At 39.1% G+C, this 22693-nt stretch overlaps 3 protein-coding genes across 4 annotated transcripts; all 3 read left to right on the top strand.

The window, feature by feature from the left end:
* Positions 1-3075: 3075 nt before the first annotated feature.
* Positions 3076-5362, top strand: LOC102702404. Its single transcript, XM_040526836.1, has 11 exons — positions 3076-3079; positions 3326-3410; positions 3520-3646; positions 3738-3889; positions 3964-4252; positions 4319-4380; positions 4449-4532; positions 4602-4661; positions 4753-4797; positions 4908-4972; positions 5039-5362. Exons 3-10 carry the CDS (start codon positions 3626-3628, stop codon positions 4963-4965), a joined length of 771 nt encoding a protein of 256 aa, XP_040382770.1. The 5' UTR covers positions 3076-3079; positions 3326-3410; positions 3520-3625; the 3' UTR covers positions 4966-4972; positions 5039-5362.
* An 865-nt stretch (positions 5363-6227) lies between these two features.
* LOC102714665 (probable bifunctional riboflavin biosynthesis protein RIBA 1, chloroplastic) lies at positions 6228-10385 on the top strand. The gene is made up of 7 exons (XM_006659447.3): positions 6228-6807; positions 7340-7735; positions 7823-8044; positions 8197-8522; positions 8922-9051; positions 9389-9685; positions 9795-10385. Exons 2-7 carry the CDS (start codon positions 7340-7342, stop codon positions 10038-10040), a joined length of 1617 nt encoding a protein of 538 aa, XP_006659510.1. The 5' UTR covers positions 6228-6807; the 3' UTR covers positions 10041-10385.
* A 1412-nt stretch (positions 10386-11797) lies between these two features.
* LOC102702682 lies at positions 11798-21427 on the top strand. 2 transcript variants are annotated; one of them, XM_006660162.3, is made up of 19 exons: positions 11798-12158; positions 12750-13248; positions 13810-13901; positions 14477-14641; positions 14728-15115; positions 15187-15305; positions 15439-15511; positions 15588-15793; positions 15890-15934; positions 16033-16114; positions 17015-17203; positions 18636-18739; positions 18808-18898; positions 19227-19355; positions 19596-19727; positions 19913-20083; positions 20309-20368; positions 20448-20617; positions 20802-21427. In XM_006660162.3, the coding sequence occupies exons 1-18, from the start codon at positions 12109-12111 to the stop codon at positions 20580-20582; spliced, it is 2730 nt and encodes a 909-aa protein (XP_006660225.2). In that variant the 5' UTR covers positions 11798-12108; the 3' UTR covers positions 20583-20617; positions 20802-21427. The 2 variants fall into 2 exon arrangements, with proteins under 2 accessions (XP_006660225.2, XP_040382561.1); XM_040526627.1 differs by having other exon boundaries at positions 12870-13248.
* Positions 21428-22693: the final 1266 nt, after the last annotated feature.

Genomic DNA, 22693 nt, shown 5'->3' on the forward strand with positions numbered 1-22693 from the left:
CAGCTTCTGGCAAAAACAGCTTTTTTCTAAAAGCTGCAGCTACGAGAAGCTTCCCAAATAGGCGCATTATGCCATTCACAAAACTGGGTTTCGCCATAATACCACTTCGCGAATTAGCGCATTTAAAATGCCACTTCGAGTACGGGATCATCATTTGTTTTGCTATTTTAGTCACTCCAGGCCTTTTTGCTGTTTTTCCTGACTTGAGGGGACAAAAACACTCTGAGCCAAACTCGTTCAGATTGAGATCACTCCTCTCCTCTTTGAGTACGATGAGGCGACGACCGTCGCTCGTTGGGGCGGCATCACCGTGGCTCCCGCCGTGAGCGCCATCGCTTCCCCCGTCCCTACCCTAGCTCCGACATCTCTGACACGAAGCAGTGGCCTCGGCCCTCGTCGGAGATCGCGCCTGCATCGCGCGGTGTCGGAGCCTTGTCACCGCCGCATCGGCGCACCTCGCGCCGCCTCACCATAGCCCTCGGCATCACCGTCGCCCTCAGCGCAGACATCCTGCACCCTGTGCCGCCTCACACTGTAAAATGGTCAATTTTATATAAATTAGACGGTCAACTAACGGGACAGGGCCGTCCACAGGCACGTGTGAGGTGCGCGATCGAATAGGGCCCCCACCTTGTATCCCTCAAACTAGTGGCAAACAATAGTTAAAAGTGAAAATGACACTATCGTCACAAGCGGCGAGCTCCGAGTCGCATCATCGAAACCTCTCGTATTCATCTCGCGTCATCGCGCCCTCTCGTATCGGTCTTAAGTCGTCGTCGACAACAACAGCGAGCCAACGACACGAACGGAGCGTCCAGGTGACAACTTCGTCGTCAGCAACAACTAATGTTTTTTATACTTTTACATATTGTATATTTGTATTGAAGAATATATATTTAAGTATCTATTTGATGAGTAAAATTAGTCTCACTGGTCATTTTATTAAAGACCCCAATTAGCATTTTGAACCGGAGCCCCTAATTTCTAGAGACGACCCTATAACGGGAAGGGTATGGAAGGGATTAAAATCAAATTTTGGGTATACAAAGAAACAAGTAAAATTTAGTGGCATAGAAAATATAAGCTAAAATTTCAGGTGAATATAAGAGATTATTCCGAAACTATATGTGGGCCAAGACCGTATAGGGAAAAACAGGAAAATCGTTTTCTCGGGAGGACGTCATCATCCGCTGCCGTTGCGCGCGCGCATCGGATCGACCCCGTGGCAGCAGCTCTGTCGTCTGATAACGATTATGTGGCTCGCGATGATCGTGTACGTGGAAAATCGATCAGATACCACTGTTGCAGCACTACCGAGAATTTACTAGTAGTTCTATAGTAATTCATGATGGAGTTATTGTTCGTACTTTTTGATGAAAAAAAATGCAAACACATATTTATAAATAAAAAAATAATTAAATAAAAATTTTATATACATATTCTTAACTACCTACGGGCCAAAACTTAAAAATAAACTTCGATGTAAAAACACTAAAATTAACTGTAAATTTAAGGTTTAAAAGTTTAAATTTTGGCTAAAAGATGGGGGCGTGATTCTTTGTTAAAAAATCCTACCCAACAAATGCCAATTTTAGAATGAGAAGATAAATGTTAGATACTTAGGTATATTTAGTTCGAGACATTGCTAAACTTTAGTGTAAGTTTCAAGAGTAGAGTTTTCTGCGATTGCTAAATGCTGGTAAGTTTGTATTGGCGATTGCTTTGTATTATAAATCACTTTATATTTGTTTTATGAATAACATCTTTAAATTTCATGAAGTATATAGCAATATTTCCAACAAAAAATAAATACACTATAAAATATATTAAATGGTGGATTTAATTAATGAGTATATTTTGTACAATATTGGGTATTACGGCTTGAGTTGCGCGAAAACCACAATATTCTCTCGATAGGTGGCAAATCCTATAAACCTATACAAGTGATCCCCACTAACTTATTTTTCTGCGTTGGTTGCTCCACGTCATCAGCTTGCAGTCATTGTTAGTAGATCATTAAGACTTAATTAGTGCAAAACACAACCATCTGACTTCTCCATGCACAGTTGGTTTTCTAGGCCCAACCATGAGACATTAGCTCCATGCGTTCAGCTGTTTTTTAGGCCCAAGCATAAGATGTTTAGCTTTTGCTTCACGCCCAACCGTGAGGCAAAAAAATCAGAACTCCCTGGTCGTTGCTCTCTTTCTCTTTCCGTCTTTCTCTTTTGCTTCGTCACGCCCAAAACTCCGTCGCCGCCGGCCGCCATGGATGCATTCTGCTGCGTCCTCCCCGTCGGACCTCGCGCCTCCCCCGTCTTCTTGCGTGAGTGGTCCAAACAACACTCCCCCTCCTTTCCCCATCCCGTCAGCCGTCCAGTGCCCCCATCCTGGTAGCCGGCGAGTTCGTCGCTCCGGTGACCCCTCCACTCCTCGGTGGCAGTTCGGCGACTTCTCGCCTCCCTGGAGACCCTTCCCTTCCCGTCATTCCCTCTCATGTCGTCCCTTCCCCTTCTCCTTCTTTGCTCAGCCTTCACACCGTTCGTCTCCTGAGACCACGGCCATAAATGGGAGCCACTGCTGCTTGATGGCTGCCATAAATAAATTAAATCCCTGTCTAACGGCCAAATCATCCCCCTCTTTTACTAATCCTTCAACCCACAAAAATTTCACCTCCTCATCCACCCTTCACCATCTTCGATTCAACCGAGTTTTCACGGCTACGAGGTTTTGAATCATTCTGCGAGCTACATAGGTACTCCTTGAAATACTTCCAATTATTATTTGGTTGCTATATCCATTTTTGATGTTTCTGTTACACATTCCTATGCCTTTTTTATATGTACAGAGGTATATTTGAAATGCTTCTAATTATTATTTGCTTGCAATATCTATTTGTGATGTTTCTGTTACACATTCCTATGCCTTTTTTATATGTGCAGAGGTGTATTTGTTGCTAATACATAGATGTGTTATGCCTTTATTTATGTACAGAAGTCCTTTTGCTGTTGATGCACTGACTTCCCTCGAGCTGATTGTGTTGTGCCATTCCTATGGATTTTCGTCTGCAAAGAAAAATTCGGTATGTTTCGCTTGGGCAGGCTGATTGCTTTACTCTAAATTTTATTCAGTTATACTGTCTATGTTTGCCTTCTATATTTTCTTTTTGCAACTATGAATACCTTACAGATCAAGATGAAATTGATTCATTTATACCCTAAGATATGTTTGCTTTAACCTATACTCTTTCCCTGGGTAAACTTAAACCAATATATATCTCCAGTAGTAAAGACTACTTAAACTATCCATTGACCACCTATGGTTGCAGGAAAAACAGAAGCATCTTCGAGCTCCACTACTAAGATTCATATTGACCTTGATATAGCTCAGGTGGTGGCGGACTATCTCTCCAGGTAATCTTATTTACTCCCTTCAAACCACTTGAACTCATGCTTACTATTCAGTATTTATCTTTTTTTTATATCATTAAAGTTCTCAATCTATTCCTCGCAAAATTTTAAGATACAAATGGGAATCTCCAAGGCTTCAACAGCACCTCCCTAAGGTTATACGCTTATCCCCGGTTCAAGCAGCAGGAAAAATTTACAACCTAGATGAAATATCTGCAATGCCTGTCTCAGCCTTTCAGGTGAAGTTGATCATAAAGAAATATCTGCATAGTTATTGAAATTACGTGCTTTTCTTTACACTACATATAACTTATATTTTTTATCGCTTAGCAAGGAGCAACTTACACTGCAATTGCAAAGATAACTTCCGTACTATCGTTAGTTAAATGGTACTACATAGCATGCCATCGCTGTGATAAAGGGTACAACTATAACACCGAGTCCCAAACATGTGCATGCGAAGTCTCATTCCCCAAACCAATGTCAGTTTCTCAGCTTGCATTCCAACAATTCAAACTCTGTAATATAGCAATATAACTATTCTACAATTATTCAGGTATAAACTCCATGTGACAATTACAGATAAATCAGGGAGTTTAGATGCTATGGCATTTTCTTTTGTTGCTGAAGACTTGGTAGAGCTTGATGCAGCCCATGCCTCTCAGAACATGAAGATAGACTCATTTGATCATCCAACAGCTCTTAATAATGCCATTGGAAAAAGAAGACTCTTTACTGTGGGGATGAATATGAATTCATCTTCTAAATTCCCTATCAGCTATGTTCTGAAAAGGAGTTTCCCAATTGATAGCACTATGGAAAAGCCTATGCTGACATGTGAAGAGGTTGGTAAATATTATTTGAAGATACCATTTAATATTTCTTCAATATAACTTATCTATCTAATCCAGCCTTCCAAGAAAAAAGATCTATTACAACTTCCAGCACCGACAACATATACGAGCAGCTCAAGGTTTGCTGTTCTCTCATGTTTTCTATTCATCACTATACTCTCTAAATGCTAACAAAAATCCATTTCAGCACACCTGTCAAAGATACAACAGTAAACAAAGACAGTACACCTACTGAAGATTTTGCAGCTGATATATCCACAAAAAAGAACAGGTCAGAATTACATTATACACATACTTAATTAAACACACACATTCAATCATTAAAAATCATCTATTGCAGCATCATGGCCACAAAAAGAAGCATCGATTTCAGTGAAGACTCCGTCGACAAAACTATGAGGTATACATAATATATATGTTTCATTCAATTATTTTGATTCTTTGTGACAAATAAATGTGTGCAACCTTCCATATTTTTCACTTCTTTGCAGTACCAACAAACCTGATCCTCCTGTTGTCAAACATCAGAAAGAAGAGTATGGTCTACTCCTAACAGCCCTCAAAAATTGGAAGATTAAAATATAAAGCTAATTCAAATTTCTTATGAATAATTTAAAATAGCAAGCAACTCCTATCAACAATGTAGGACGAGGTGGCTCAAGAATCTACGTAATACACATGGTGCAAACTATTCCCATTGCTAAAAACAAGGTAAGCTAACATTCATTGAAATTCTATTCTCCTTTATTCTAATACATTGTCCAACAAAATTTACAGGTCAACTCATAATATGCGACATGCAGCCTCCACATGCTTCCAAATAATCAAACTCGCTCCTTACTATTTCCTCAATCCTGAGCTATCTTAATTTCCGTTGTCAAGACTGCTAAATCTAAAGGCTTTTATGCTTCCAAATAATCAGACAACTTGAATATTATATATTTGTTTATAATTATCTATCTTGATTTAATTTTGTTCTGAAGTCTACGTCACATCTTTCGTATACACCGTTATATATCAGAATATATGTCCTGTAATACACAAATCGATATGCATGTTTAATAAAACCATATCTTGAAATTCGAACAAATGTGTCTTTACTTAAAATCATTACGCTTGCAATACAAACTTTTGTATAAAAAATTATTCACAAAATTCCGCGGCAATGCGCAGGGTATCTTCTAGTAACCTCGGTTATTGTGGTCTTAGGGTTTCACAAAATCACACCGTTATCAAGATTAACTTAATATTATAGATGAAAAATAATTAAATTAGTGGCTACAATATTTAGATAATGTATTAAATGAATTCAAAAATTTTAGATATTATTTAAAAATTCATATGAATATGATTAAATAAAAACGAGTTAAAGATGCATTTTTGTTCAACTGTAGAGCCATGCTACATGTGATGCATGTGGTGTAACACGCCAAAACACATGAGGTTTTATGCATCTCGAACCAAAATGGACATTGTGAATTTTATCTTAGTTAAACAATTTCAGTCATATATGTTAGTATTTCTTTATTCAACAGATTTGAAGATGTTTGGCTTAAAAAGAACAAAACCAAAGTGACTTAAAGCGTGCTCACTATATGGCCATACTACAAAAATATATTTTAGTGAGGGTTTAAGATGAAACTCTTCTTTATTACGGTGAAGAACATGTTTTATAGACTACTAAACGGTACATATTTTTTTAAAAAATTCTCTCTAAAGTTACTTTAAAAATCATATCAATATGTTTTTTTATTTAATGTGATGTCTCATTTGAGATGAATATTTTTTTTCTTCTTCTCTAGCTATCTTCTTTAACTAAGTAGAAGGTATTTAGGGCTAGTTTGTTTCTGACTTCCTTTTTTCGGTTATTGTCATATCGAATGTTTAAACAATATTTAGAAGTATTAAATATAAACTATTAACAAAAATCACCTCATACTTCGGGTTATTTCGCGAGATGAATCTATTGAGCCTAATTAGTCCATGATTAATGAATACGATGCTACAGTAAACATTTGCTAACCGTGGCTTAATTAAGCTTGTCTATTGAAATAGCATTTATTTATATAATTAATTTTGTTATCGGTCTATATTTAACACTTAACATCTAAACAAGAAAAAAAATCTGTAATCCAAACAGCCGATTAGTTCCACGAGATTTCACCGTCCTTCCACGGGGGCTTGATCGACGCTCGGCTCGTCTCGTCACGTCTTCTCCCCAACACTCGCACCCTTCCGGTTCTTTATCCAACCGCCATCTCTGTCACACACCTCTCTGCTCTGTTTCCGGCGGAGGCCCGGCTGGCCTCTCTCTCTCTCTCTCCCGCAGTCCCGCCCCGCCTTCTCTCAGCGAACACCGGACAGGCCCGGAGGCACGGTGTGCACGGCCTACTCTCCTTCCCGACCCCGACCCCGGCCCCGGCCCTAGCCTTATCCCCTTCCACGCGCGGTTTCGTCGCGCGCGCGGCCGGCGGCGATCAGGTCTAGAGACAGTGGAGAGAGACGCGGCCGGACGGACTCCATCCTGGGCTCGAACCAAAATTAAGGTATCCGTTTCTTTCTTCGTGCTCTCTCCCTCTCTCTCTGCGCGTGTGCCGTTTGGATTGGGTTAGTTTCCTTCAATTGCATGCGTTTTCCTGACGCGTGTGTTATGCTGTAGTCGTTTGTCTCCAACCAAATTTAGGGGTTCAGCTGAATCCCCATAGGCCACTTCGGGCTTGCCCCTGGGGTTTTGGTGAAGTTTAGTTCGCAATTTTGTCTATGTGTAGCTTTATTAAGTGTTCGGGTTGAGGAGATGGGTTTTCTTACTTGTTTTCAAGGGTCTGTTCCACATTTCTGCTAATCAAAAGGAGGGATAAACTAGTGAGAAACAAAATAGCACAAGATACTTGTTTGAATTTTCGGTGAGGAAAGGGAGGCTCTGGACTCCCATATCCCATGGCCAAGAGGGTGTGCATAGAACATCTGTGTAAAATTACTGAAATAATTTGAAGTATTTTTACCATCGCATCCTTTGAGCATACCATCTGAATATTATTATTCTTAACTTGTTTCAAAGTTCTGATTTTTCCTCTTCAGATGGATTCCTGTAGCGCGAATCTCATGTCACAGCTGAGCAGCATTTACAACCAGCACATGACTTCTGGGTTGCGATGTGATCGTTTACTTATGTCAAATGCTACATCAAACAATTTGAGGAAAATCTGTTCTGTTCACTTGGCAAATACCCACCGAGCCAGAAATTTCCATATATCTCATGCTACTGGCGATTCTTCCGAACGTGTTATTATAAATGGCCAGGCAAATCCTTCTAAATTGGTTCAAGCAGATGCTGCTGCACTTGGGACCATAGCTGCTGATATGGCACCTGTTGTTGATGGGTTTTCTGCAGATGATGATGAGCTTGACCTAGACAGCCCTACAGAGGGTTTCTCATCCATACCAGAAGCTATCGAGGATATTCGCCAAGGAAAAGTATGTTCTTGCTATAAAATCCATTTTTTCTAGCATTAATTAGGTTTTTGTAGTTTCCTTCATCTGTTGACAGTGTCAATATTTCAGTATGTGATTGTTGTGGATGATGAAGACAGAGAGAATGAAGGGGATCTTATCATGGCAGCATCAAAGGTGACACCTGAGGCTATGGCTTTCATAGTGAGGCATGGCACAGGCATTGTATGTGTCAGCATGAAAGAAGATGACCTGGAAAGACTGGAACTTCCTCTCATGGTGACAACAAAGGAAAATGAGGAGAAGCTGAAGACTGCCTTTACTGTTTCAGTAGTAAGTATTTTCATTCACTTTTAGTGCTTTTTGTAGCTCTAGATCATTTTACATATATTGTAACTTATGTTAAAAACAAAGGACCATTGAGGTTTGTTAATCACTTTTGATGCATATAGATAATCTGTTCCTGCTTAATATTTGTATTTTAGGATGCTAAAGAAGGCACGACGACAGGGGTTTCAGCTAAGGATCGGGCAAACACAGTATTAGCACTTGCATCTCCTAATTCTAGGCCTGAGGACTTCAACAGGCCAGGACATATTTTTCCTCTTAAATACAGAGAAGGTGGTGTGCTGAAAAGGGCTGGGCATACTGAAGCATCAGTTGACCTTGCCATGTTGGCTGGGTTACCTCCTGCTGCTGTTCTTTGTGAAATTGTTGATGATGATGATGGCTCCATGGCTTTATTGCCAAAACTCCAAGATTTTGCAAAGAGGGAGAACCTGAAGATAATTTCAATTGCGGACTTGATTAGGTTTGCTCCATTTAATTAATATATATTCAAGTGCAAATTCCTATTTTTTAGGAATCCGATATGTTACATTATAATACAAAATCTAATTATGATTTACAGAAGAACTAATTGTTTCATGATAAGTAGTGAAGGGAGAACATGACATTTTTATGAGTGCTGCATTTTAAGCAAATGTCTTATAGGAATACAAAGCACAGTTGATATCTGACCTGTGAAAATATATATTTAAAGCAATGAATTATTGTCTCCCTCTGTCTCAAAATTTAGCTACTTATAGGATTCAATTTTGTTTCAAAAAAGGCATAAGTCTCTATGTTTTGAGATGTAGGTCGGAGGTAGTGTTGTTGTGGAACTTTCCAGCGATTATATATCTCAGCTACTAGTAATTATCTTATGCAGATATAGGAGGAAGAGAGACAGATTGGTAGAATGTGTTTGTGTTACACCTTTGCAATTACAATGGGGATCATTTAAAGCTTATTGCTACCGATCTCTTATTGATGGGATGGAGCACATTGCTATGGTCAAGGTAATCCCTCAGCTAAGCATCCATCCATAAAGACTGTTACTCTTAGGGGAGCATTCCATATTTTGTAAAATATTAAAATGTTAACATTATGCATTATATAGAAAGGTAGAATTGCCAGTACAAATTCTTGAAGAAATAAAATATAGCAAGATATTTTACTCCTTCAGACTGGATTGGAACTAATGATACAATAATACCTAGGACATGACTCACCTGCAAAGATTGCGAGACAATAGTGAAGCAACAGTTTCCTCTGATGTATTTAAATGATGAGCTTTAACAAGCTCTTCTTATCCAAGCATATTCTAAACCTAGAATTGTTTTCACTTGTGTGCAGGGTGATGTTGGTGATGGCCAGGATATCTTAGTGCGAGTGCATTCAGAGTGCCTAACTGGAGATATATTTGGATCAGCCAGGTGTGACTGTGGGAATCAACTTGCCCTGGCAATGACCATGATTGAGAAGACTGGCAGGGGTGTAGTAGTTTACCTTCGTGGGCATGAAGGTAGGGGCATTGGTTTGGGTCACAAGCTTCGGGCATACAATTTGCAGGATGATGGGCGGGACACTGTCGAGGCTAACGAGGACCTAGGGTTGCCGGTTGACTCACGAGAGTACGGTATTGGTGCACAGGTATATATAAATTCTCTGCACTCCTGAACTATTGAAAAACAAACCTGTGACATGGTCCTCCTGCTCTTGGCTTTCCAGCTTCTGCTCATAGCTGTTTTTCTCTCTGCAGTTACTACGAGATCTTGGTGTCCGAACCATGAGGCTAATGACTAACAACCCTGCGAAGTATACTGGACTGAAGGGCTATGGTTTAAGTGTCTTAGGAAGAGTGCCACTGTTGACACCAATAACCAACGAGAATCGGCGTTACATGGAAACAAAGAGATTAAAGATGGGGCATGTTTATGGAAACCAGACTAGTGGTCGCATGAAAAAAGAGCAAGATCAGATCGACAGTGCCAGTGAGCAAGAGTAGACTCCAGGAGCTTGAACTAAATTCATTTTCTCAAGGAGGTGGAATATCATCTACGAATTTGGTTGTAAGCACTAACGTTGTGCTCCAGTTTTGGTTTTTATGCTGCTCAATTTTTTTTGGCACTTCGTCTGTCTATCTCCATGTTATCAAATGTTTTTACGCCTCTTGATATTCTCTTGTAAAGATTTGATGCATGTGTATGCACCCTTACAAGCTTCTCCTATATGATATGTAATCATGTTTTTGGCGGTGAGCCAGCGAACAATGCTTTTTTTTTTTTTGGCCGGGGGACGTATGTGTGCTTTTGAGGCTGAATGTATGTATTAAGTAAGATGATTCTCTCTATCTTTCATGTGTCCGTAGTTTAAATTGCAATATTGTTAGCACTTAATACATGTATACAATATGCAAATATTTTACCAACATGCAACATTTTTCTCCTTAAAAATGATTTTCTGCTGGGTGTTTTTCTCCTTAAAAATGATATTCTTCCAGTGTTTGGTACCTTGCGCGGCAGAGGGGCTCGAACCCTACTGCCCGTTCGGACCAAGAGAATCCCATGAATTGTACTTCTAAAATTTTAAATGTAAAAATCAATGAAAAGAGACCTTCTAAAATTTTAAGGCAAAAATCAATGGAAAGAGAGAATAAAACTCTATTGACTCCTAATTGCTAATTTTTTAAAGATTGTTGTCCCATTTTATCTGTTATAATTTTTTAAAGATTGTCGCTCTATTGACTCCTAATTGCTAATTTTTTAAAGATTGTTGTCCCATTTTATCTATTATAATTTTTTAAAGATTGTCGTCCCATTTTGTCTATCTCGCCTTTTATTATCAATTTCGAGGCTCTGCCGCTTAATTATTTATCGCCATCCGATGATATGGCAACTCTATCATGTGGTCTGAGACTCTTCTGTACGTACCTACCGCGATCAATCAATCCTCCTAAAAGAACGGATATGCTTTCTCTTAGCTTGATCCTTTTATTCGGTTATAGGTTTCATCTTCTGCTGTGGGGACATTCATTTGAACTTGTTGCTATACTAAAATGACCATGAGTGTTCTTACTCTTGCAGCAAAGTGTGAGGCCACTGACATACCATTAGTTCTTCTCTGTGCTAATTTTTTTATCCTTTGGTTGTATTACGAAAGATAAACTAGTCCAAAAAACAAAGCACGAGCTCGTTAGCTGTTCAAATTAATTTGATTAGGTAAAAACATTCTACCGGCCTGATTCAAAGTTATCTCTAAAACTAAAACTAAGGTTGCGTTCAGTTTCCAAAATTTTTTGGGAGAGATATCACATCGACACGTACGGTTATACATTTAAAGTATTATTTAAAATATTAAAAGTAGTCTAATTACAAAACATATTACAGATTTCGTCTGGAAACCGCGAGACGAATCTTTTGAGTCTAATTAATCCGTCATTAGTATATATTGGTTACTGTAGCACTTATGACTAATTATGTACTAATTAGGTTCAAAAGATTCGTCAAATAATTTCCCTCATAATTGTATAATTAGTTTTAGTAATCATATATATTTAATGTTTTATTTAAATGTCTAAAAATTTAATATAATATTTTTTGAAAAAAAAATTACAAACTAAACACGGCCTAAACCAATAATGTCGACGGGAGCCAATTTTGAATGGAGCTCGATGGCATCACGTGTTCTTCCGAGTCAACACCGTGAATGGCCTTATCAAGACAGCAGTAGCGCGAGGCCAAAAGAAAGAAAAAAAAACAAAAGAAAAAAACGCGCGAGGAAAAAAGAAAAAAACGAGAGAGAGAGGGAGGCAGAAGGGAAGGGGGTGAAATGGTCTGGTTCCCGTGACGAGCACCGGTGGCCTCTCCAGGAGCCTATCGTTTCCGGGGGCCCTCCTCCACCTCCTCCCTCCTCCGCCCTCGCGCTCGCTCGCTCGCTTCCCACCGCTACTTCCCTCCCTCCCTCCTCCGGTATAAACCCTATCCCTCTCCGCCCCTCCCCGCGCTTTGTCGCGACGCGGCGTCACGGTCCCACCGCCGGCGAGGAGGTACGGTCGGCGGCGGAGGTGGGGGCTGATGGCGACGGCGGTGGCGTCGCAGCCGCGAGCGGCCGTGTGCGGTGCCAGGTTGGGTCCTCTCCTCTCCTCTCTCTTGTTCTGCTTACGGTGCTGCGGATGATGGCGGACACCGATTCGCTGGTTGGTTTAGTCGCGCGTTCGCCGTTAGCTCGCCGTCGGTGGATGGGCTGCGGACTCTCGGCGCTGGAATGCGCTGACTGGAGCTTGGATTGTGGGGGGAGGCGTAGTTGTGCTCGTGGCAAGGCAGTAGGTTCGTCGAATTTGCTACTGGGTCGCCCGTGTGGCTGTTTGCTTCGGTTCCGGATGTTTGTCTCAGAGGAATTCTATGATCTGGTGGTGTAGCTTGCCAAGTTGGTGATGGTGGTAGCATTGCGATTTCACGGCCTGAGCTTTGGATCTGCCAATTGAATTGGGATGCTCCACTAGTTTATTATTCCGTTCTGTCGAGTTCTTTTTGTTCGTATTGCTTGAATTGACAATCTGACAAGGGGATGCTTGTCCTAAAAAATCGTTGTTCGTGCCTTTTTAACATTGTTTGGTACTGGTTTTGATTACCAAAACTGTTCCATCATACAATGAAGTTAATTTTACATTACTGTTTCTGATTATGGCGGATCAAATTGCTGAATGTGTTTGCAGCACATCAAAGATTTACACTCTGGAGAAAGTAGATGGATTCAGATTAGTGTGCAGAAGTGTGGTTGATTTGAGGAGTCAAAAATTTCATCCGCGCATTTCTAAAAGAAAGTGCTATTTCAGGAGTTCGGCATCAGAAGGCGAGAAGATCATTCACGGTGCTAGATGGCTAGAATTCAGGAGACAGAGGGTAGCATTTCAGAGAACTAGAAGAATAATCCATCTTATTCCTCTGGCTTCTCAAGATGATAGCAGTGGTTTATCTGTTAACGGATCTCCACAAGTTGATTCGGCAAGCGAGATGGATGATATAAGGGTGAAATTGGTTAAAGCACTGCAAAGCGAAGATATAAGCACTGGACTTGTCCAATCAATACATGATGCTGCGAGATCTATTGAATTGGCTTTCCTAGATCACAGCAAATCATCAAAAAACTCTTGGTTTCCAAAGCAATGGCTTGGTGTCGATAACAATGAATGGATAAAACCACTGTCTTACCAGGTACGGACCTGAACATTTTTCAGGTGTACATTTGTCCATGCAAAGAAATCAAGGAATATCTGTAGCCTTCCTGTGCTCTTTTCCAATGAAGTTTGGTACCAAACTATAAAAACAGTAATAACCATTATTCTTGCCATGAATACAATAGTTTCTCTTGACTTTTCATTGCATATTTATTGCATGCACCCTTCTGGTTCCATTTTTTCTTTTAGAAAAAAAATAGAAAAAAGGGGTCCAATCAGGTAAGTTTTATGTAGCTAGGATATCATCATCCTGATGAAATATGAATGACTGTTCACTCCTTTTGGGAATATTATTAATGCCACTCTGCCAACAGTGGAAGTGTTCAGTTATGGGCTCTGGAGTACTATCTTCATATGTGAAAACACAGACTCTTTTAATCAACTTAGGGGCAATCACCACAATTGAACCTTCTTTAAGTTAATGTTTCTTAGTTCTTACATGGAGATCTTCAATAAAACCCACTGTAGCTACAGATTCCTGAATACTGGTGGCATGCAAACTTCTTGTTCTTTGACATATAAAAGCATCTGTTTGCAGGCTGCTGTTGGTTCGTTGTTGCAAGCAGTTATTGATGTTTCATCTAGGGGAAATGGCAGGGATAGAGATATCAATGTCTTTGTTCAGAGGAGGTCTGCGCTCTAGAACCTGCCTTGATTTTTTGCTCAACAGTTATCCTTTTCTCCTGGTGTGTGTTTGTAAGACTATTGACTATCATCTTGGAGATATTTCTGCCTTTTAATACCTTGGGGTAAATCATGTCTAATGTACAGGTTACATGGTTTTCTCTTCATCAGAAGTTCTCTTGGAGAAAAACCGTGTTTCATAAGTTGCTTCCCATCGATAGCCTAATCATTAGAGAAATATGTTCCTCCATTTGTTCACTGCTTGGTTCCTTAAGTTTTAATGACAATAAAAGATTTTCTGTCAGAAGACTATGCAAATTAATTAATCCGATTGATTTATGAAGGAAAAAAATGAGTTACTTCTAGGGTCTATAGGTTTTGTCTGTATTTGCATTTTTGTTGATCTAGAATAAACTTTCCAGTGGATTGAATAGTCAATCTCACATGACAATAGTATTGGCGGCATAATATAGCCACATCAGATCCAACCTCTATATTATACATAACAGTTCAATTTTGTAGTCATAGAACATTTGACCTCTAGGACTCCTATTTGATCATATTTATTGTTTTTGTTGCAGCTTATCCCGCCTGCTTAGTTCTCTAGAGGGTGCTATCCAGAATGAGCTGTCCAAAAGGGAACCTACATTATATCAGTGGTACTCATCGGATCAAAATCCTTTGGTGGTGAGGACATTTGTTAACTCTTTTGAAAATGATCCACAGTTTAACTCGGCAACAGCAATGTAAGTTGTTCACTTCTTTTGGGCTACATTTTTATCAATGACCTAATACAAAACTTACGGATATTTTTTCTTCTGTTTCTTGCCAGATGCCATGAAAGTCAGCCAATGAATACTAGTGAAAGTGACCTTTCTCTACTTATGTTAGGTTTGACGTGTCTTGCTGCTATCACAAAACTTGGATCAACAAAAGTTTCTTGTCAGCAATTCTTCTCCACGGTGCCTGATATTATTGGTCGATTCATGGATATGCTTATTGAATTTGTCCCTCTAAGTAAAGCATATACCTTGACAAAAGATATTGGTCTTCAGAGAGAATTCCTTTGCAATTTTGGTCCTCGTGCTGCCGACTCTAAGTTTTCCGGTGATCGTGGAGTTGAGATATCATTTTGGATTGATCTTGTTCAGAAACAGTTACTACGGGTACTTGATCGTGAAAAGATTTGGTCAAGATTGACAACAAGTGAAAGTATTGAGGTTGGAACAAAAAATATTTCGTCTAGTTTTATGAATATCTTCTTCCAAAAATGATTATTTCCTTACTGCAGGTTTTGGAAAAGGATTTAGCAATTTTTGGGTTTTTCATTGCTTTAGGCAGAAGTACACAAGCATATTTGTCTTCCAATCGTCTTACCAATCTGGATGACTCAATCAACGATATTGTAAGGTGTGGCTGATGTGAACTCTGAATTGCCATCTGCTGAATGTAATTATGTTTCACTACATAAGCCACAATATACCTGCTTTATTGCTTATAATTATGATGTAGTTTTCACCTTAACAAGCTTACAATCATTCAGGTATCTTATTGGTGGGAGTGTTTTGTACTATCCACAGTTGTCCTCGATTAGTTCTTATCAGTTATATGTGGAGGTTAGTATGCAGGAAATACAGCGAGCTCTTAACGTTACAGAACTTGTTTGTATTTATATGACCTTTCACTTTCCAGGTAGTTTGCGAGGAGCTTGAGTGGCTTCCATTTTACAGTGGTGATGTGCCAACTGCAACAATTGAAGGGAGAGAAGATATGCATAAAGGCGAAGTAATATCAAGAGTGCTAAATGTGTGCTCTTATTGGATGACTAGTTTTATAAAGTACAGCTCATGGCTTGAGAACCCTTCAAATGTAAAGGCAGCCAGGTTCCTCTCTAAGGGGTATGCCACAATTCAGTCTGGCTAATGATACTGTCACCTTTTTGCTGCAGATATGGATATGAACCATGTTTCTAATATATGGTCAATTTTTTGTAGGCATGCCATGTTGAGTGATTGCATGAAGGAACTGGACTTAACAAGGTATACAGAAATATCTATCCTTATGTTGTTATGCTACCATGGATATATGCTTTAACAAATTTGAGAATAATATTATTTATTTGTTCACCATGTTGTAGATATGACATGCCAAAAGACCAAACCTTTCCAGAACCCCAAGAACATTTGGTTGGTAGGACAGAGCTAGCCTCTTTTGACAAGGTATTTATTATGTGATGCAGTTGAGAGTTACTAATATATCTTCCGTTTTTCACACATCCCAACAAAAGTGATTATCAGTGCTGTTCATCATTAAATTATTCTGCATTTGATATGTTCGAAGATGATGTCACTGACATCGGTGCTAATTGTATTAATAGTTTTCTTCATGGGCCCTATATGGCATGGTCACGCAGGATGATATCTGATGGTTTTAGAGTGGGTAGGAGAGGAAGGTGGGGCTTTGGGGAGAGTAAGGTAGTAAGGTGGAGGTGGGGGACGAATGGTGAGAGTCTGCTTATGTTTTGGTGACGCTGTTGCCAGAACAGAGGTGCGTTAGAAGATGTAGGGAAGAAATATGAGACAAATGGATTTCTGTTATTTCTCTTTAGACAAAGGATAGATGCTAAGGTTGCTTTAATAAGATAACCCCTAATAAGATATGATATGTCGCAACAAATGACCTGATTTGATAAGGATGACATCTAGAAAAGAAGTTTCAAACACCTTGCTGGCGCTGTTGGCGCTATGTGAATCCCACCGTTGCGGGCCTAATGATAATAGTAACTCCTGACCATAACACTATAAGCTCAACTATCAAATTTATTATGATGTGTTAGTGACTTAGTGCACATATGGGGAGATTCCACGGTCTATTTTGATATGCTTACACGTTCAAAACATTGACTCATATTTAGACTGTTAAGTTGTATTAATTTTTTGTTGTCAAATGGAGTCACTAATAATATTATGGTCAATCTTAGTTATGTTCATGCTTAACTGTGTGATTCTGTTTTTCAGTTTACAATGGTAATTGGAATAAATGATAGTTTAAGTACTTCTGAATAAATGTCATATTGTAGTATTGGTCAAAATTTATTAAGTTAGCCTCAATCATTTCAGTCACTTGAAAGTGTTGAGGAAGCTTTGGTTAAGTTAGAAAATTTGCTCCAAGAATTGCATCTTTCAAGTTCCAACTCCGGTAAGGAGGATCTAAGGGCTGCATGTTCTGATCTTGAAATGATCAGAAGGCTGAAGAAAGAGGCTGAGTTTCTTGAGGCTTCCTTTCGAGCAAAAACAGAATATCTTGAGGTGAGCTTAGTTATTTTTCTATTGTAATGTATTTTATATGAAAAAAGAATTACTACAAGGATGTGGTCTCTGTAATCTCTCCAGCATATGCGGATTCATGAGAGCATTAGAATGCTGTAATGGTTAAGGACTACCTATTTCTCAATAGAAACAACTTCAATGATGATGATAACAGGTGTGACATGCAAATAATAGATGGTCCTAGACCCAAGCGACATGGCCATGCTGATGACCAGCGGCTGCACTACAAGGGCTAAGGATGGCTACCTAGTCCAAATACTTCTGTTTATTTCTTGCTTAAGCTGATTACAATCTGGATGTATTTTTAAAGGAGGCAGCACTAGCCATGCAGCTAACCAAAATTTTATACCTAAGCATCTTATCTCCTTGTCTTAGCCGACTAACAGCACTAAGACATGTTCCTCAGCCAGGTCCCTCGTTCTTCCAAAGCTCTTGTTGGGTATTTCATGACATGCTGCCCAGCTATAAGGTCTATTGCCTTGTCCGCAGCCCCCTAATTGGTGGAACATGGAACAATGAATGGTTGGTTGTTGCCTATTGCCTGTAGTATTGGCTTTTATGGGACCATAAGCGTTGGTTAGTTGGCTCTAATACCAAATTTACACATGCTCTGATTTTATGGCCCTGAACCCAACCAATGCAACCATGCTGATGACCGACGATATCACCATGAGGGCAGGGATCGAAGAGACTAGGAAGCCTTGAAATACATTTCTCCTAGTCCTTATTGAACAATGAATGATGGTGTGGCTTATCTAGACCAGCCCCTAACACATGCTAACTAATACATTATAAGGGTTACATTCCTAACAACTTCCTAACAAATTATCGAAAGATAAGATCCACTTCGAATAAACTGATAACAACTAATGATAACATAACATGTGCTAAGTGGCAGCATCTACTACATGTGCATGCCACCCTCCTGATGCTTCAGCTGGCCAAATATGCATGTAATATGATACTTGGATATTTTGCACATTTTAGATAGTAAAAATCAAAGTCTTATATCTTTAGGAACACTTTTTAAATATAATTTAGGCTCTTCTGCACCTTCCAGAATAGCTTCATTGGGCATACTATTTAAGTCTTGTTTACCGGTTTAAAACTTTAAAGATGTGCTGGTTCTTCCACTGATAGTGGTCATGTTTTAGACAATGAAGTTCCTCAGTTGATTCATGTTACCAGTGAACCACCATATTTCTAAGATATGGATCCAATATTTAGTATTCATATTATCAGTTGACGATAAATATTTCTACTGCATGCTAGCTTTTCCGACACTCATAAATTTGCATAATATGTTTTTGAGTCAACATAATTGAGAATAGATGGCCCATACTTTATACTTAGTACTACTATCTGTTACTATCATGATGGCTGTTCTAAAGTTTTCTGATGGGTTACCTAGGCTGATGCTAGTAGCATTCCATTACCTCCCACTGTCGAGGAAGGCCGTGGACAGGCAACTAGCAGTGCTAATGAGAGTTTAACACCACAAAAACCAACAAACAGGTAACATTCTCTTGTAGTTTTCATGATTTCAGGGTGGATAATAATCACTGTCCTTTTTTTTGGGTCAGAGTGGAGAATAAACGTCGTCCATTTTGGGACCTCTTTGGTAGGACTAATGGAAGGAGAGTTGAGCCTGTCCAACAAACATCAGAACAAAATGTATGAATTTGTAATTATGTACCATGCATTACTGTGCATCTAATAATATTCAAACAAAAAACAGGATAAGGTGCTTTCCTATGAATGCTTGAGTTGTTCTTTTAGCAATTTATTTTGAGCAAAATGTTTGTGTTGTATTTAACAATTAAGGGACTGCAAATACATCATGGTTAGTGATTTGTTCTGATTATCACACTCTCACTAGAGTATATCATATTTGCCAAGGCATCATGTCTTCTGGTCTTGAGAACAATATCATTGAATTGTAAGGATGTCTTGCTGCACCATATCCCTACTTTAATGGATATTAACACTTTTTCTCATAAAGGCTTCTGTTGCTGATGTGGATAAGAAAGACACAGAGTCAAATGATATCCTCCGGTTTGAACAGTTGAGACGCGAGCTGATTGAGCTAGAAAAAAGAGTTCAAAAGAGTGCAGATAATGCTCAAATGGAGGTATGCTTCTATTTCTATAATATATATGCTTCTAAAATGTTAATAAGAATGCACTTGATATTTGAGCTAATGCGGGAAGTGCGATGATCATCAATTGCTTTGTTGCTTTGTGCTTGAGTCTGAGTTCTGTGTTTCATATTCTGATATTCTCGCCATTGCTTTAACCATAAGAACTGTTGACTTAACCACTGTGTTCCTTTTCAATTTTGAAGAATTACTTATTGTGTCGTCATTTTTCAGGAGACATATGTTGCAAATGAAACATTAGATTCTTCTGTGTCATCGCCTCCAGTGTCGGTGCCTTCTGGTCCAGCTAGCAAGAAAGAAAATGTTATTACCAAATCAGTAGAGAAGGTCAAGGAAACTACAACGGTATGGCCATTTTCATTTTCTGGGAAATATTTATATTTATTTGGTATTGGCCCTAAATAATTTAATTAGTTGCTATGGAACCTCTTTGCCACCAGGGCTCACCACCATATTTGATTCTCCATTGCTAAAGTCCAGAATGCAGACCTACAACTCATTTCCTTTTTCTATTCTTTTTCCCTACACAGACTGTTGTGCAAGGGACACAACTCTTAGCAATTGACACAGGAGCTGCCATGGGTTTGTTAAGAAGAGCTCTTATCGGGGATGAACTCACTCAGAAGGAGAAGCAGGCTCTACAAAGAACTCTGACAGATTTAGCATCTGTTGTTCCTATAGGAATACTCATGCTTCTGCCAGTAAGTATTTCTTGTACTTCGATTTCCGGTTTCCCCCTGCTGAAAAAGCATAAAACTATCTAGCCCAAACTGTTGTTTATTTCAATGTTGGTTGTAGAAGCCTGTCTTCTTTCTTCATACACATTGACTAAATATAACCGCTCATGTTTTTTAGTTTGCGAGCTTCAATATTCAGTGCAATATCTTCATTGATACAGCATCGTAAACAAATCCATTTGTTCTCAGGTAACTGCTGTTGGGCATGCTGCTATTTTGGCTTTCATCCAGAGATATGTGCCTTCCATGGTTCGTAACTTTGTGTGACCCCTTGTTATTTCCCCTGTGGCTTTATTTAATGTGTACATGTGCATTTTGTATTCTGCAGATCCCATCCACCTATGCACCCGAGAGGTTAGATCTCCTCAGGCAGCTGGAAAAAGTGAAGGAAATGGGAGTTGCTGAAGGCAGTAGTGAAGAAATGGCAGAGGCCGTAATTTCGAGAGGTGACCAAGCGAAATAGACAAACCATGTACAGACGCGGACAAGTATACTTCTGTAAGTAATCATCCCATCCGTGATTCCTGAGTTACTGTATTTCTGTTTCCTATCTTAACATTTGCACATATTCTGGTGACCTCTGAACTGAAGCTGTAGTATAATGATCCTTGTCTTGCGATACTTCAAACCTAGAAAGGTTCAACAACAATTATTATTTTTAATGACTTTAACCTTTCTGCAGTGTTTTGGAACAAGACACAGGAAGGATAATTTCATTTCATTTACAAAAGATTCTTTCAGTGACACGCTGATGGTATTGGGAGATAAAGGTTAGACTGGAGACACTAAACATCACAACAGCGTTCGTTGAAGGAAGATCCTTCCAGAAGTTGCACTTTTGTAGATTGTTTTCATACTTCATAGTGTACAAGGGTGGCGTGTGCCCATCCAACATAGGAGGTTATCCAAAGTTCCTCTTGGGTAATGTCTGTAGGATAGAGATTTTGTCAGATGATTTGTATATCTAGCTGAGATTGGTGTATCAACCCTCCACATGTAAAGTCACAGGCCTGAGTGGCTTATCAGTTCTTGATCGTAAGGTCGTGAAGTATGCACGACTCTGTTATCGGTTTATTGGCAATCCAGCAGCAAAAAGAACCATCTAAAAAAATCAGCAAAAACACTGTCGGGCAATGCTGCCATGCTGAAGTTGGTAGCATATGTAGCTGTGTAGGCTTTTGGTTAATAGTCCTTGTTACTACTCTAGCGATCTGGTCTAATCTCTGGCCAGTGTATATATTACCTGGATGCCTTTTCATTTACGTCTCATTATCCTGAAGTAAATATGGTTTTGAACAGTTACATACAGCAAAACATTTGGAGGTGGTCTCTGAACTCTGGTCTCCGAGTGCTGCAGCTCGCAAAACGGCTAGCGTGCCCGACACTCGCTATTCCAGAGGCCCAGTTAATGGTGATCGTCTTGATAGCATGATCCTTAATCACCTGATGCGTCAAGATACATTTGGTCAGGTTGTGAAGACGAAAAGAAGCATGGTACAAAGTGTCCATCTCACCCAAGGACCAATTCTGTGCCACGAGGTCATCGTTTAAACAATTTATTTACAAATAAAAAATAATTTATGAATAAAAACTTTTATATAGTATGGTTATCCCTCTTTTCTATGTCATTTTCTCTTCTCTCGTGAAGTCACGTCATTTTAATTGTTTTTAGCATTAGGATAATACATCAAGAGTATAAATTAAGCAACATCATTTTAATTGATTTTAGCCTTAGAATGATACATCAAGAGTGTAAATTGAATCTCTTTATATCACCTCAATTGTTTTTAACCTTTGGATAATTTATTATATTGCATCTTTCTTTTAAAAAACACACCATACAAACTAACCATTTATAACCTATAGATAATTGATAAAGACACAAAAATATATAAACGCATGAAAAAATCGTATAGTAAGTAAGATTTCTTTTAATTTCAAATCTATTATATTATTACACAGTTCTCCCGCAACAACGTGTGGGTATCCATCTAGTTTATCTAAAAGAAAGGCCAAAAAATAAACTATGATGAAAACTCAAAAATCAACTCTAAATTTAAGATTAAAAATTTAAATTTTGATTTATAAACTTAAAGAGCAAAAAGATAATGATGCAAAATTAAATACCCTCTCTAGTCAAAAATATTTGTTGTTTAGAACAAGATTGGTCAACTTCTAAACTTTCAACGAGCAATTATTTCTTCAATGCTTAGTTTAAATACAAGACAACATATATTCTATTCAAAAATTACTATCATAATATTATACACATATTAGATTTTATAAATTTATTTTTCAACACAAAATTATTTGTCAGATTTTATAAATTTAACTAAATTTTGTCGTAAACGGTAAATATTTTTGACCGAGGGAACACATGTCGAAGTTATTCCGGCCGGGCTCCCGCCGACCGTTGTCCCGTGGCGGTGTCCTCTCCGCCTCCGGCGGCGGCGCAGCGCCTCCCTCTGTGGCTCCATCCAAACCATCGTCTAGTCCTCTCCTCTCAGTCTCCATCCAGGCATCCAGGCATCCAGCCGAGCCGGCCAACCGGCCCCTGCCCTCACAGTCAGCCGG

This window comes from Oryza brachyantha, chromosome 8 (assembly GCF_000231095.2).
Source record: "Oryza brachyantha chromosome 8, ObraRS2, whole genome shotgun sequence".
Classification (NCBI taxonomy): Eukaryota; Viridiplantae; Streptophyta; class Magnoliopsida; order Poales; family Poaceae; genus Oryza; species Oryza brachyantha.

Excerpts from the sequence above, each read along its gene's own strand:
- LOC102702404 (XM_040526836.1), top strand. The coding sequence starts at position 3,626 with ATGCCTGTCTCAGCCTTTCAG. Across the intron at positions 4,253-4,318 it reads CTATGCTGACATGTGAAGAG|CCTTCCAAGAAAAAAGATCT; the intron begins GTTGGTAAATAT and ends TATCTAATCCAG. Across the intron at positions 4,662-4,752 it reads TCCGTCGACAAAACTATGAG|TACCAACAAACCTGATCCTC; the intron begins GTATACATAATA and ends ACTTCTTTGCAG.
- LOC102714665 (XM_006659447.3), top strand. The coding sequence starts at position 7,340 with ATGGATTCCTGTAGCGCGAATCTCATGTCACAGCTGAGCAGCATTTAC. Across the intron at positions 7,736-7,822 it reads AGGATATTCGCCAAGGAAAA|TATGTGATTGTTGTGGATGA; the intron begins GTATGTTCTTGC and ends TCAATATTTCAG. Across the intron at positions 8,523-8,921 it reads TCAATTGCGGACTTGATTAG|ATATAGGAGGAAGAGAGACA; the intron begins GTTTGCTCCATT and ends TATCTTATGCAG.
- LOC102702682 (XM_006660162.3), top strand. The coding sequence starts at position 12,109 with ATGGCGACGGCGGTGGCGTCGCAGCCGCGAGCGGCCGTGTGCGGTGCC. Across the intron at positions 13,902-14,476 it reads AATGTCTTTGTTCAGAGGAG|CTTATCCCGCCTGCTTAGTT; the intron begins GTCTGCGCTCTA and ends TTTTTGTTGCAG. Across the intron at positions 16,115-17,014 it reads AGCTAGCCTCTTTTGACAAG|TCACTTGAAAGTGTTGAGGA; the intron begins GTATTTATTATG and ends CAATCATTTCAG.